This window comes from Heliangelus exortis, chromosome 3, assembly GCF_036169615.1.
Source record: "Heliangelus exortis chromosome 3, bHelExo1.hap1, whole genome shotgun sequence".
NCBI lineage: Eukaryota > Metazoa > Chordata > Aves > Apodiformes > Trochilidae > Heliangelus > Heliangelus exortis.
Window position 1 is genome coordinate 84,688,846 of NC_092424.1, and position 14,152 is coordinate 84,702,997.

General features: G+C 37.7%; 1 protein-coding gene across 1 annotated transcript in view; it reads right to left on the minus strand.

Annotated features, from left to right (window-relative positions):
* Positions 1 to 1,944: 1,944 nt before the first annotated feature.
* The window catches only part of CD109 (CD109 molecule), a 78,467-nt gene continuing 66,259 nt past the window's right edge, over positions 1,945 to 14,152 (minus strand). Inside the window, exons 30-33 of the mRNA XM_071741545.1 lie at positions 9,706 to 9,842; positions 5,514 to 5,670; positions 4,971 to 5,073; positions 1,945 to 2,678 (exon numbers count right to left, since the gene is read on the minus strand). Of these exons, the coding sequence (XP_071597646.1) occupies positions 2,488 to 2,678; positions 4,971 to 5,073; positions 5,514 to 5,670; positions 9,706 to 9,842 (588 nt within the window). The 3' untranslated portion in view covers positions 1,945 to 2,487. The remainder of the gene's footprint in view (positions 2,679 to 4,970; positions 5,074 to 5,513; positions 5,671 to 9,705; positions 9,843 to 14,152) is intronic.

The window sequence follows — 14,152 nt, forward strand, 5'->3', positions numbered from 1 at the left end:
TTGTCTCAAAAATGAATGTAAAGGAACACTAACACAAGTTCCCTGTCTGAAATGAGACTGAGCAGTTTAAATCCATTTTTCTTGAGGATATTCAGGGATCTGTGATTGCCTGCAAAGTAAACCTATTTTATTCCTACTATCTCCTGCAAAGGAGAAGTTTATCTGCAGTACATCTTGTCTAGAAAATAAGCCCTTTATCCTGACATTAATCAGGTATCAATGTCCCTCTTAGACCCTCTACATATATTAAAAACTGAAAGTATGTGAGCTTTGGATTCTTGAAGCTGCAGTAAATGGGGGCAAGTAACATGTCAAGGCTGCTGTCCCCAAAGGCAAAATAAACCTGCTTTCATGGTTAACCCACTGCAAAACACATCCCAGTTCAGAGTATGAATGTTTTCCATATTTTATACTTGGCACAATTCAATCTATGCTCCCATACATGGGTAAGTGATTCAAGATGCAAAGACATATTTCAGCTTGTAACTTGGTTTCTATTAGCTCTGGACATGTGTAATCAAGGGCACAACTTACAGAGGGCTAAATCCTGCATTCTATTGACTAAGTAGTGCTTTGGATTTCAGTAAGTATGATCTTATTTCATGTGGGTCAGAAAGCAGCACATGCACTCCTGTTAAGGCACTAATCAACTATTCAGGGAACTAGATCCAAAGTGCACCAAAATCAAGTGAAAAGCATGAACAGACTACAAAGAACCAGGCCTAAGCTCTGCCGGAGAGACAAAACAGAACCCCATGTTTGTGAAAAAACTGTAAATTCTAAATACAGCTAAAGTAAAACAAAAACCCCACCTAAACTAGTTTTGCAGATAAAAACTCATACCTCGGTATTAGAAGGCACTCAGATTAGGAGGTTCTGGCCTGTTCCCATGCTAGCATGCACTAATTTCTGTTTTGAACAAAATTACAGATGAGCATAAAATACAAAAATATAAATTTTAAGCAGGAGCAAAATTTGAATGGAAATTATTACATGTGCACATGTACACATTCCGTCTCAAAAAGGTATGATAGAAAGGGAATCAATAGCCTTAAAACTTCTGTTAGTTGGCATGACACCTATTGACTTAATTTCAATAACTAGGAATGTTATCAGCTTGGCTTCCTTATCAAAAAGAAGTGTGCCTTAGACATCACAGACAGTGTTAAAGAAGGACAAATCAGCTGCCAGACAGGGAAGATGTTCATACACTCACTCAGGCAGAAAGAGTTCCCATGCTCACACATTTCCACATTCCCAGAGACCTGAATTTGTCCCCACATGCAAAGAGCAGGTTTGGGTGTAAAAGTGTTTGCTGCTCTTCACCCTCCCTCTCCCCAACCCCACTTCACAGCAAAGCACTTAGGCAAACAAGGGTGTGCTTCAGGCTAAGCAAGCATGTCAGGCGTTCTGCTGGGCTGAATTCACGTGCAGTCCACAGCTCCTAAAAACCTTTCCCACCAGCCTACACCAGGAGTTTTATGCACAGATGGCATCCAGGACCCATCAGATGACCTGGCACAGAGAGCAGCAAACAGCTGCTTAGAGTTATGCCACTGAAATGGTTGACGGCGCCTCAAATGCGAGACACGAATGACGCCCCAAAGTGACATTTCTAGAAGACTACAAAAATACAGAAAAGGATCAAAGCAGTCTTCATCCTGCTGGCCATAAATGCACCAGTGGACAACAGCATTCTCACGCAGAAAGAGAATTAGGTTTGTTTTTGAATAACCCTGCAAGAACGAAGGCTCAAACATAAGACTCCATCTTTGATGCATTTAAAGTAAAAGCCTCACAGTGTAAAATGCATGACAACATCCTGAGGCCTTATTTTCAAATATGATTAGCTTATGACTTGGCAAAAAATTCACCTAGCTTCTCTGTGATGATAAAAAAGATTGACAACTTTCTGGAGCATGGAACAGTCCGTGAATGCAGAAGTTTTTAGCTCTTGGATCTGTTCCAAAGCCAGCTCCTTTTATTTTTCATATTATTGCCCATGAGGGTAAACAGCAAACTTCAATATTAGTGTTAAGTGTCATGTTGGCAGAACAGAAGGCAATCTCTGATACCAAGCTCCCAGCACTCTACTTCCCAGCACCCTAATGAAGAAGCAGATAGTGTTTCAGAAAAGCACAGTAAACTAACTTATGTCCCTAAAAAACATGCACATTGAAAGTTGGGTTGAAAAGGGAGTAGGAATATAGAGCTAGGTTTGTATTTTCTTAGGCTGCTCTCTTGGTTAGCTCTGTGCTTCTTCAGAAAATAACTTCGGTATGAAACTAGCACTTGGAAAGTTTTTCCTGCAGACACTTAAAGAAGTCTTCTGGCACAGCCAGAAATTTCCCATATGGGCCAGCCCAGCTCCCCCTGAACACAGCAGGAGTTTGGTCATAATCACTAAAAACAGGCTGGTATCTGAGCATAAAATTTTCTTTGGATAATTTATGGAAACCTCAGATGTGAAACATAATCTGTTTCCTTTTACAGCATCCAACTGCACAGCAAGTTTACATGAAGGACAAATAGCACGCAGAATAAGGAGGCCAATGGAGAGTGCTGAAGCAGGGCTGGAGAGCCATCTCGGTGGCAAAGACTGCAATCACTTTCACAGAAGTCACAGGGAGTTATACTTTGCATTACTGCTGAATTGTAGCTTCTCACTGCTCTTCTCCCTGTTGCAGAAAGGTGAGGTCACATTGGTTAATGTACTTCTGAAACCTAACTAACAAATTAGCTTCACAAAGAAAGTATATTTTAAAGGACACACTAAACCCTGTTACAGACTTCATCATACACTGCAAAGTACTTCCCAGAATGGGTGTTTATTATACCCAGGCAGTAATCTTTGTTCTTTTCACCAAACATCAAAACATTCCCAATAGATTCAGGCAAATGCTGGTGAAAGGCACAGTTCCATTGGCTCAATCTCAGCTGACACAATAAATTCAGAAACATTTTAAAGGAAATTTTGCCCCTACCTACAGAGTAACTTTCATGATAAAGGAATTGGGATGCTTTACCTGGCAGGTTACTGGCTATGACATTCAAGAGGTTGATGTCTCATAATTCATGCTTGCTCTCTTACTACTGTTCAGGGGATTCAGCTTCCTGAAATCTGGGACTGCCCACCTCATCTAGCTCCTGTTCCTGTAATTTGCTTCCCTGTTTCCTGAAGGGTTGCTCCAGAACTGAACAAACTAGAAGCCTGGAAAGCCATATTAATTTCAAAAATATCAGTGCATGGTAACTGCTCACAGAAGAAGCTTTTGCAGTTTCATTCCTATAGTGGGTTTTGTGGTTTGAAGGGTTTTGTTCCAACCTGGGACACTTGAATTTATTAGTAATATTCTTAATGGAAATCAGGTTCGGTTTCCTTTCAAGACTTGATATATTAAAAAAATTAATAAAAGATATACCTTTACAGGGCATAACACTTACCCAACAGTGACACCCAGCTAGCTCTGAATAAAGTCAAGTAAGAGAAACAGCACAGTCCTTTCAATGTGCTGAGTATGTTAACCTTGGCAGACCTCCTTGCTGGCACTGATATACTGGCATCCAACCCAGGTCTTATGCCCATACCATAAGGTAGTAAGCAGTGGTAATGTCTGCCACACAGACATACATTGCTTTATAAATGCTGGAGCATGAGGAACCTCCCAACTCTGAATATGACATGAATCAGACTGTCACCATAACATAAAATATACACCTGCAGCTTGGGTCACCAGCTCAGAGAGTCATGGATAATAATAGATTAAAAATAAACACATTCCTACATTAGATAGGAAGGAGGTCTCTATGAAGAAGCCAGACTCATGGCATATGTGTATATCTATGTGTGTGTGTGTATTAGATATATATGCTATTTTATATATATATATATATATATATAATGTTGACCAATAATACTACACAATATGCTACACAATAATAGGAAAAACATCTTGTAAAATAATATATGAAACAATTTTTTCCTAAAGCCTTCTATTGTAGCATTGAATACACTGTGCAAATTTTAGTCCTTAATGATACTAATTTATATCTTTAAATCAATTTTGATTTATTAATTGATAATTTATAGGCACTAAACGTATTTAATCAGAAAAAAATATTTATATGTGACTTTTTTTATACATGTACTCATTGGCCTATCTAAAATCATTCTTGCAAAAGACTAGGTCCTGAGCTCTTCTTCCAGTCATTTAAGCATGTGAAAATCCAGTTTGGCCATAGATTTTAAGTGCTGTGTGTTTGCTAAAACAAACCAATGTGAAGAAAATTGCCAATACAACTTAATGCCTCAAATCAAGCCAAATTTTTTAATATGGTTTCAACTGGCTGGTGTAATGTGAATACCTCCCTAGTACCCTTCTCCAGCAGCTTATAATCTTTCTTTGCTTCCCAATTTATCCAAGAAAAAAAAAAAAAAAAAAAAAAAAAAAAAAAAAAAAAAAAGAAAATCCAAAGCAAGAAATTTGAAACTGTTTTTCCCATGTACATCTTTTTTTCAGACCTACAAAACTACAGAAATCAAAACACTGGCATTTTTGCCAGCAAAGGACTCGTAGTTTAAACAAGAAACAGATTAAAAACCTACATGGAAGATAAAAATTAACTTGGTAAGTGAACCATAGTGAAGTTCCTGCTTCATTTGGTAGTTTTGCAAACACATTGGACCAGACTGAAGCCAATTCATACCATCTGACAATTAAGTTATGACAATTCACACCAGCTGAGGAACCAACCCATTAGGACAGTAAACATTTATATGGAAAAATACTATGATTTGTTGGAAAATTAGTCATGTCAATGTCCAAAAAGGCTGCGGTTCAATGAAAAAAAAAAGTACATTTCAGAGCAATGTGGTTTTCTCTTCATTAAAATTTGCCCCACTTCATGAAAAGAAACTTTTTTTTAAACTTCTGAACCACTACAATCCATTTGGAATGACTGACACTTACTAGGTTCATAATAATCCACTACAGTCACTGAAGCATCTTGGATATTTGCAACTTTGAAGTCTCTCACAGCTGGAATATCCACACAAACTTGTGTTTCATTTAGCTAGAAAAACAGAAGAGAAACATCACAGAATCACAGGATTACTTTGGCTGGAAAAGACCTTCAAGATCCTAAAAACCTTGGTGATGGTGATTTCATGAAAGAGGTAAGGTTCCCTTGATTTCCAAAGACTTGTAGTCAGGCTGCATATAAAAGGTGCTCTTCTCATTCATAGTCATTTTTTTTAAGAAATTACAGACTTCTTGCAGTGTCTACCTTCTTACATATGATTTTTAAGAGTCTAGAAACCTCTTACAACTATAACTGATTTGTTCCTACCCAATCAATCCCACTAAAAACAGTGGAACAATTAATTCAGTGTGAATAGCAGACATTGACTTCCCCAAAGAATACAATCATAATGCCTTTCCAATTCTAAACCAAAAAATTTCAGTCAGAATTAACATCACTACAAAGACATTTCTTAGTTATTTTCAACTTACAGAGTCTAAGTATAGGTTGACTTTTCCATTGTCCTTTTCCATCTTCTTAACTGTGTTGTCTAATGGGATGAAATCTGGTGACACAGAGAAACCACTGAGTAAACCAACCTCCATGAGGACCATACCACTACTGGGAGCTGTGCTAGAACCCAAGTACCTTTTCAAAAGACAGAGACAAAGAAAATTTTAGTATAAATACAGTGGTCCACTATCCAATGAAACTGTTTCATCATTAAATCCTACCCATGGAAGCAACATGCTTAAGAATACTTAAGAAACAACTGAAACAAAATGCCAACAAGAAAATCTCCAATGATAAAGAGGTAATAATTGATTTCTCTGTTATTCTGTCTGATAATTTCAGCCACATATGCAAAAGCAGATTTAGCACTGAGAAAGCTACAGTACAGAAATCATACAAGACATTACACTGACACCACTAGGAGCTTTCCATTGGCATCCCTAAGTGCAGGTTTACATCACAAATATGCAGGAAGCATTGCAATTAAACATGTTTCTAAATAAGTAATTAAGAAGCCATCGTAGGAACTCTTGAGAAGAAATACACATATTTCCTTTTACGCATGCATTGTTTTGTTTTTATTCATTTTTGGAGGGTGAGATACAGGTATACACCAAAAAGGCCTCCCAAGCCTTTTCATATTTCTTTGACAGTGATTGATGGCTCTATTAAAAAAGTCATCATCAGATTATTTCTCAAAGCTCCAGTTTTTAAATGCATAGCCATATTATTAATGGAGTTTTGGAACAAGAAGCTTTACAAAGTTGTGTTCCTTTTTTTTTTTTTTTAATAATGCTTATTATTACATCATCTTCCAATTTGAGAATGAGTTGCTGGACTGAAACACTCTTCTCTTTTGAGCAAGGTTTACATACTGTGGTGCACAACAGAATAATCAACATATGTTTATGGTGTTCTGTGCTACAAGTGATAGTTAAGTGACCTGCAAAAGACTGTATTCTTTTAAATAAAGTAGGAGGCAGAAGTGTCCCTCCCTCATGATATGGAGGGTAAAATATTATTGTTAGACTTGCTGTCAGAACAGAAGTATCTCCAGTCCTCTTCTTTTAAAGGCCTGACAGTAGTTGAAAGCAATTGGATAAAAGTAATTCTTTGTGGAGCTGGATGGTTTTTAAAAAGGGAAGACTTGCTTTCAAAGCAATGCTGCTAAGCCTGGCAGCATGGCTGATTGAATGCAGATATGACTTTGAAAGAAATAGAGCACAACTGCTGACTTCAGTCAGCTCATGAGATTAGAAGCAAATGAAACCATCTGTTGGATGATGTGCTGTGCTGAAGTAGCTGATATTGAAAACAAATAACTGACTTTTAACTGGATATAATTATTTCTACATAATTACCAATAAGAGGGGAGGAAAATACCCAAGTTGTCTCGCCAGGCTGAGATGCTACCAAAATACCAACAAAAAACCAAAAAAAATACCAACAAAAACAGCTTGGTATTGTTAAGTGAGTAAGAGATATCCCTAGAAGTTAATTGGATCTGCTCTCTTAACAAAGGAGAGAGACAGCCTTGGAGGTGGCTTCTAGTATCATCTCTTCAACTCCATGATCTCCTAAAAAATAAAAAAAAACCACCATGCAAGAAGAATGACCAGTCAGAGAAGGAAGACTTCAAAGTTGTACTGAAGAGAACTGAGAACATTTTGAGTTGAATTTTACGTTTCACCTCCTCAGCAATATGAGATCTGTGTGAGATCCTCTCATAGATGATGCAAAGAGAAGAAAACAAGAGTGAGTAGGACCACCAGCCACAGTTTCTTATGCCTGGAAATGATGTGTGGGCAGCATGACTGACCACAGAAGAAACTTGCAGCCCTGAGTATTTGCTTCCCAGACAGTGACTTAGCTACTCTAACCAAGAATCACTTCAATTTGAATGAAACATCATCTGCTCCAGTGTTTTAGATGATACTCAGCTGAGATGACCATGGCCAATCACTATCCAGTTGGTTGAAAGAAGATAGAATATTCTGCAGGTTAGAGAAAGAAAAAAATTGCAAAGCTGCAGCCTCCATTACCTGCTTATGCATACCCACAGCTGCTAAACTGGTTAAGATTTCAGCCTTTCTGTCTTTCTTTCAGTCTTTCTGTATATGCTTACTTTGTTTTCTCTACCAGAAACCCACATCATGATGTGCCGATTATAAGTAGACAAACTTTAAACTCATTCAGAAACTTAATATAGCTAATGCATGTATTATATACAATATAAAGAGTAAAAAAAGAAGAGGATGACTAGTCTATTGAGACTAGTACCCTTTGAACACTTTGCAATTAAAACATCATCACCCTAGAGCCTTCCCAGAGAGATGGAGCCCTTCCTGTCTGTATTCCTCAGCCAAAGGTCTTAGCTAGAAAACCAGAATGCTCAGCCAAGACTGATCCCAGACCCAAGCTCTTAACATGCCAGGAGTTTTTGTTAGAATTTAGAAAGCTGTTGACACTTCATAGAAAACTTTAAAAGAGAAAAAGCCTCTTCTATTTCAAGAGCTCTCTCATGTATTCTAGTGTCCCTGATCACCATCTGTATCACTGAATTGGTTACCAGAAACAAACAATAACACAGCTCTCTGGCTTTGTGCCTGCTGGCTTTTTCCCAAATTAAATCAATCCTCTCTGTACTGAAATCATCTTCACTATAGCCGATTATTTGTATGATGGTGTCACCTAGAGGCTCATCCCCAGTCACAGCTCCCTTGTGGCAGGCAGAGCAGAAAAGTAGTTCTAGGCATATGGTGCTTAAGTTTAAATAGGTAACAAAAAGAAAATTTGGAGGAAAGGAATGCAAGAGCAATCATGGTGGGTCAGGTGGTACTTTGAAAATTTTGCATTTACAAGGAATCCATTATAATGTCACAAGAACAAAAGAATGTTTCTATGAGGAAATATTCACAAGTGATGAAATCCTAAAACACCAAGAAGGTAGTCATGTCAACATCTTTGAAGATAATAGAAAATGAAAAACATCTATGTAGAGAGATGCAATGCCCATATAGCATTTTCTGTGAAAGACACAGCACTCTTTAACTACAATAAGAAGTGCTTACTGAGGAAACTGCCAGAGAACATCCTCATGGATATATTTTAAATACATATATAAACATTTTCACAGCAAGTATGGATAAGGCAGTGAAGTACTCAGAGGAACAACATGGATTAATGACTGGATGACTTAGGAATATGCAATATGACTGCCCAATGTCACCTGTTCTCATCTGATCAAAATTCTATCCAGGTAACATCTGGTGGCTGTTTGGCAGTATCTGAGATGGTGCTTCAGCAGTCTCAGCTCAGTTCTTAGTAGATGTTTACTGAACAAGAAACACCATCCCAGATGTACACACACCCTTATTCAGCAGAAAAAATTAGACTGACTAGAAAAGTCATCACTTCTTTCAGCTCTAGAATGATTCTTACATTTTATTATATTTCCAAACTTGTAACTATAAGACTTATTGGCAAATGAAAGACCACAAAAATGATTGAACAATAAGGCAAAAAGGCAGAGGAATTTATCATAATGTAAATATGGATCTTTTTGCCATACCAAAAATTCTTCTGAGCAAAGTTTATTTATAGAGATGAGCAAAGAATGATTACTTCTACTTCATTGTGTTTTCAGCACTTCAGAACTTCCTTTTCTTTTTATGAAAAAGAAGTTTTAGATTAAAGTAAGGCATTTTATTCATGAAAGGTAAAAATAATGAGCAGTCGTCATAGTCTAGAATTTGAGTGTGGAAGATATTGGTTCAGTTTTCAGGTCTGCCCACAGTTCTCCATGTAACTAAGAAGCACTTGCCTAAGGAGCCTTTGAGGTTTTTCTTGTAGTTCACAGTAACTCTTCCATTTACCTCCAACATTTAGAGTAACACTATCATTTTGCATACCAGTAAAAAAATATGACCTGGTTAGCAAAAATTTAGCAAAAAAAGATCTATCACTCTATGCATTAATTCACTTATTAAGTGATTTTTAGTTTAACTACTGCCATTTTTACAAATTCTTTTATTCTCTTTAGCTATACATTTATATCACATACATTAGTAAATCCATATAAATGAGCAGATAATTCAGGTCATTTAAAATAATTTTAAAGCTGTCTAAACAAAGAGGTGTATGGGATGAATTACCAACTGAATTACCTACCTTGTACACACATTCAAGGACAATCGGTCTTTATCATCTTTGTCATCCTTAACATCAACATTCAAGTCAAAGGCTTCTTGTTTTCGGACAGATCTGAGCTTCTCATCTGTGTGTTTTGTGTTGTAAATAACATTTAGCTGTGGATCGCAAGTAGAGGTATTAGATGACATAACTAAAGTAAACCTGTGTGGTTAAAACACCGTGTTTGTAACAGTACAAAGTCAGAGTGCTCACATTAGACAGGATACATGGCTTTGTATCTGGCAGTTGCACACATGAGATTCATAAGAATTATATGAAAGAAATATCTTTTCTAAACACTTTGTAATGCAGCAGAACCAATGCAATTAGCCAGACAAAACTGAGGCAAATACAAAGGAGGTCTAGGACAACCAGCAATTCTCTCCCCACATGCTATCTGCTGGTATATAATGTGTGCAGCTACTTCCTGACAGCATGAAATGGGATTAATAAAGGCAAACTTCAGATACTGACACCCACTGGGTTGAAAGAGACAGGCTGTATATGAAAGCAAATGAAGAGCAAATGCATGACGTGTGTACAGAATTTGTCTTCAGTCTTCAAGTCACAGCATCCATATACTCAAAACAGATGAGGAACAGCATGTTACTCCAAGCTCAGAACAACTCAGTTTTCTTGCAGTTAAATAAGTAGTTTCATCATGTAGTTCATCTGTGCAAAGATAAAACTACAGTCTTCAGCCTTCATCAAGGACAGAGCTCTTGATCCTTCTTGCTCAACAACTGCCAGTCCCTGCTAGGTGAGCCAAGTAAGAAAGTAGGATGGGTTATCCAATGGAGGACAGGGATATTAATACAAAAGAAGCTCATCTGGTAGGTACCTTCTGAAAAGTTTCCAATTCTTCTAGTGTAGATGTGTGTAAGATGCTTGAAAAAGTGGTAGCAGAGTGCTAAAACCAGAAGCCCTTAAAAGATTGTCTGAATGATGAGGAGAGAGCCCCATGATTTCAGTATCCTATAAAATTACCAATGCTAACAGCCAAAGAAGAAATGGAGCTAGAATTGAGCAACCAATGAGTACTCTCACATAATCAGCCATGACATAAAATCATGCAGTAAAAAAACAGGCTGTCCTGCCTACAAAATTTGACTTGGTGAGGTAACAACACAGCTGAATAACAACTTGCAGTGTTTCTTTAAAACTGCCTTGGCTGGAGGATGACAGAGTACTGGGGATCTAGAGAACTGTGGATGTCAAGTAAACTTAAATCTGTACCAGAAAACATTTTCAAAACCATAATAATGAGTCAAATCAGTGGATAAATAAATATGACATGTTAATTAATATCTGTGGGGTGGGTGTGAAAAGGAAGAAGCCAATCCCTTTTCAGTGGTGCCCGGTCAAGGAAGATTTAATAAGGAGTTCCACCTCAATGTGAGGAGAAACTTTTTTACTGTGAGGGTGATGGACAATTGGAACAGGCTGCCCAGAGAAGTTACAGAGTCTCTTTCTCTGAAGACTTTCAAAACTCATCTGGATATGTTCCTGTGTGGCCTGCCCTATGTTATCCTGCTTTGGCAGGACTAGATGACCTCAGAGCTCTGTGTAGTAAAAGCTACCTGGGTGTTACATTGGTTTGTAGGTGGTTAAGAAGCTTACTAGTCAAAGGTACTACTGGATTAGAAGAAGGTGCCAAGGGATAAAGGGTTGTTAAAAGACAGTAATAGAGGGTAGGAATGAAAGGAGTGGATTCCTAAAGGAATCTACTGGGTGATTACCATTAAAGATACCCACACACAGTGTAGAAAACAGGGTGATTCCTGATGTGAAAAAGTTTGCTGACTATACTAATTCCTTTGAGGTAGCAAAGACTAGGATTACTGAAAAGAGACGCAGAATTAAAGAATTTTAGTGTACATAATAATGGGTTTTGAACTGGTTACCACCAGATCTGTTTACCATTAAAGAAATGGTACAATAGATGAAAATTCAACCAGAGACATATAAATTGCAAGAAGGACAGAGTAAAGGTCTACAGAATAATGAGCTGCAAGGGAAACATTAGTAGGAAACAGTTTTTCATGCAATGGAAGATTAATTCATGGAATTCTTTTCCACAAGATGCTGCAGATACTAAACTGTACAAGAACTCACAGGCAGAACAGACAACTTCGAGAAATCAGAATTTTCTAAGACCACAGAAACTACCTCCAGCTGAAGGTCTTGACTAATACAAGGTAAGAGGTGAAGAGAGTCAGGTAGTACATAACATGTATTTGTCTTCTTATGCCCCCCTCCCTCACATCAACCTCTGGCTGTTGTGGAAAACAGAACATTGGGCTAGACTGAGCTTGGCTCTGACCCAGCATGGTCCCTCTTATGCCTTCTCAAACACAAGAATTGGGGAAGGAGATTCAAGAAGAGAAAGAGATAACGTTTTTTCATGCTATACACCATTAGCTGCAGAACTACTTGCTGCAAGAAGCTGTGGTTGCTAAAAGCTTTAATAATATTTCTAAGTTATTTTTGCAAGAGAAAAAAAAAAAAATCAAGGAAATACCTACCAAGCCAGAGAAAATACACAAAGATGACCTATGGATAGAGAATGCCCTATGTTGCAAAATGGAGAAGGGCAAAAGGATATACCAGTGAGATTTCTCTTCATGCTTGCCCTGTTCTAGTAGCCTTCACTGGTCATCCTCTCTCTACTGGCCACAGCGGGACACAGGATAATGAGCAATATCAGTTGCCCCAGCTTATCCTCTCTAGCACAGTTATGTACTTGTGCCAAATAAAATAAACCAAAAAATAAACTTGGAGAAAATATTCTAAGGTTCTTCAGACTAATTAACACCCAATGTGATGCTGATGGTAACTGCAGTATCCCTTCGCTGTGGCACAGAAGGGACACCACCTCTGACAGAGGACAAGAGAATGGGATTGCCAACTCAGCACTTCAGTTGGATGAATCAGAAAGCCCATCTTTCAAAATCCTAGAATGACAAAATCAAATACAGAAACCTGAGAAAATATTTACTTTCAAAGAAAAAACATTTGGCGAAATTGTGATTTTCACCAGCAACAGAACAGTAAGTTTGCAGACAGTTTTCACATGCAAACTGATAATCATTATCTGTTCCTTTAGTCATCAAGACAAAACACATAGCTGGGCAGGGGGAGGATCAACTTCTTAGATTTTGGTGAAAAATAGTCAGAAATTAGCTCAAATAACTCCTCTTGTGAGACCCCAACATGAATGTTGCTTGGCTAAGGGAATGAAGAGTGCTTGTAGAAAATCATAGTCCCTTTACAAGTTTCTGGCAGAAAATGTCAGTCCAAAGTAAAAAGAGTCACAGGGGGCTGTTCACATTATAGATCAGCAGGTCTGCAGGCTAACAAGACAGAGAAGCCTTTAATTTCTGATTTTTGCTTTTGCTGCTACATCTCTCAACCCTGGTACAAAAGTTAGGCTCTTTCTTTCATGACTACTGCTACCCTGCCCTGTCCTGCTGAATTTTGCCTGCTGTATGAGTACAGAGCCAACTGCACTCAAGACAACTGTGGTGCAACTTTGAAGATTTTTCCTGTACAACTGTTCCACAGGAGAAGGCAATACCAAGGATGAAGGAATCCAGAAAGCCTGCCCATTAAAGGCATGCAGAAAGCTTGGTAAAGACAAGCTGGTGGTGTCATCGCAGAAGAAAATCTGCTTTAACTGTTGCCAGAAAAATCTAAAAAATGGGAATTTATTGCCAATGCAGGATGGCTGAAACCACATACTGAACAGGTCCATGAGTTAGTGTTTTCATGGAATAATTTATCTCTGTTATGGTCTGATTTTCCTTCCTTATTTCTCATGACAATGAAGGGGAAAAAAATTTCACAATACAGCGTTTAACTGAAACCACCTTCTCTATACACTCTTAATTTGGGGAGAGAAGGCTATTTATTTTATATATATTTATATATAGTTACATATATATACACACACACACACACACACACACACATATATAATTAACTAGCATTGAATCAACAAACTGTGAAACTGCATTTCTTTTTTACTCTTTTAAGAAGCAGCTGCCAAAGCTAAAGACAGAATTGTTCCAGTCTTCTCCTACTTCAGCCAGTTCTGGTGACAGGCCCAAGAGAAGAAAACTTAAAGCTAATCCTCTGAATGAGAGATGCTTGTAACAGTATCAACTGTGTGACATTTAAAAAAAAAAATATGACCCATTTATAATGTCCTAATCAATGTCTCTTTGTCTATCCTTTTTGTTCTTAAACTAGCAGCACTAATCTGCTTGATTGAGGGCATGAAATCAACTCAATAATTTCCAGTATTTTTCTGTCCCTTTATGACTCCTTAGTATCCACTCAAATTTCATGTGTGCATTTCACAGTGTAATTTTTTCAGTATCATCACACTGAACAACACTGTCCCTTGCCTATGTCTTCTAAAAAT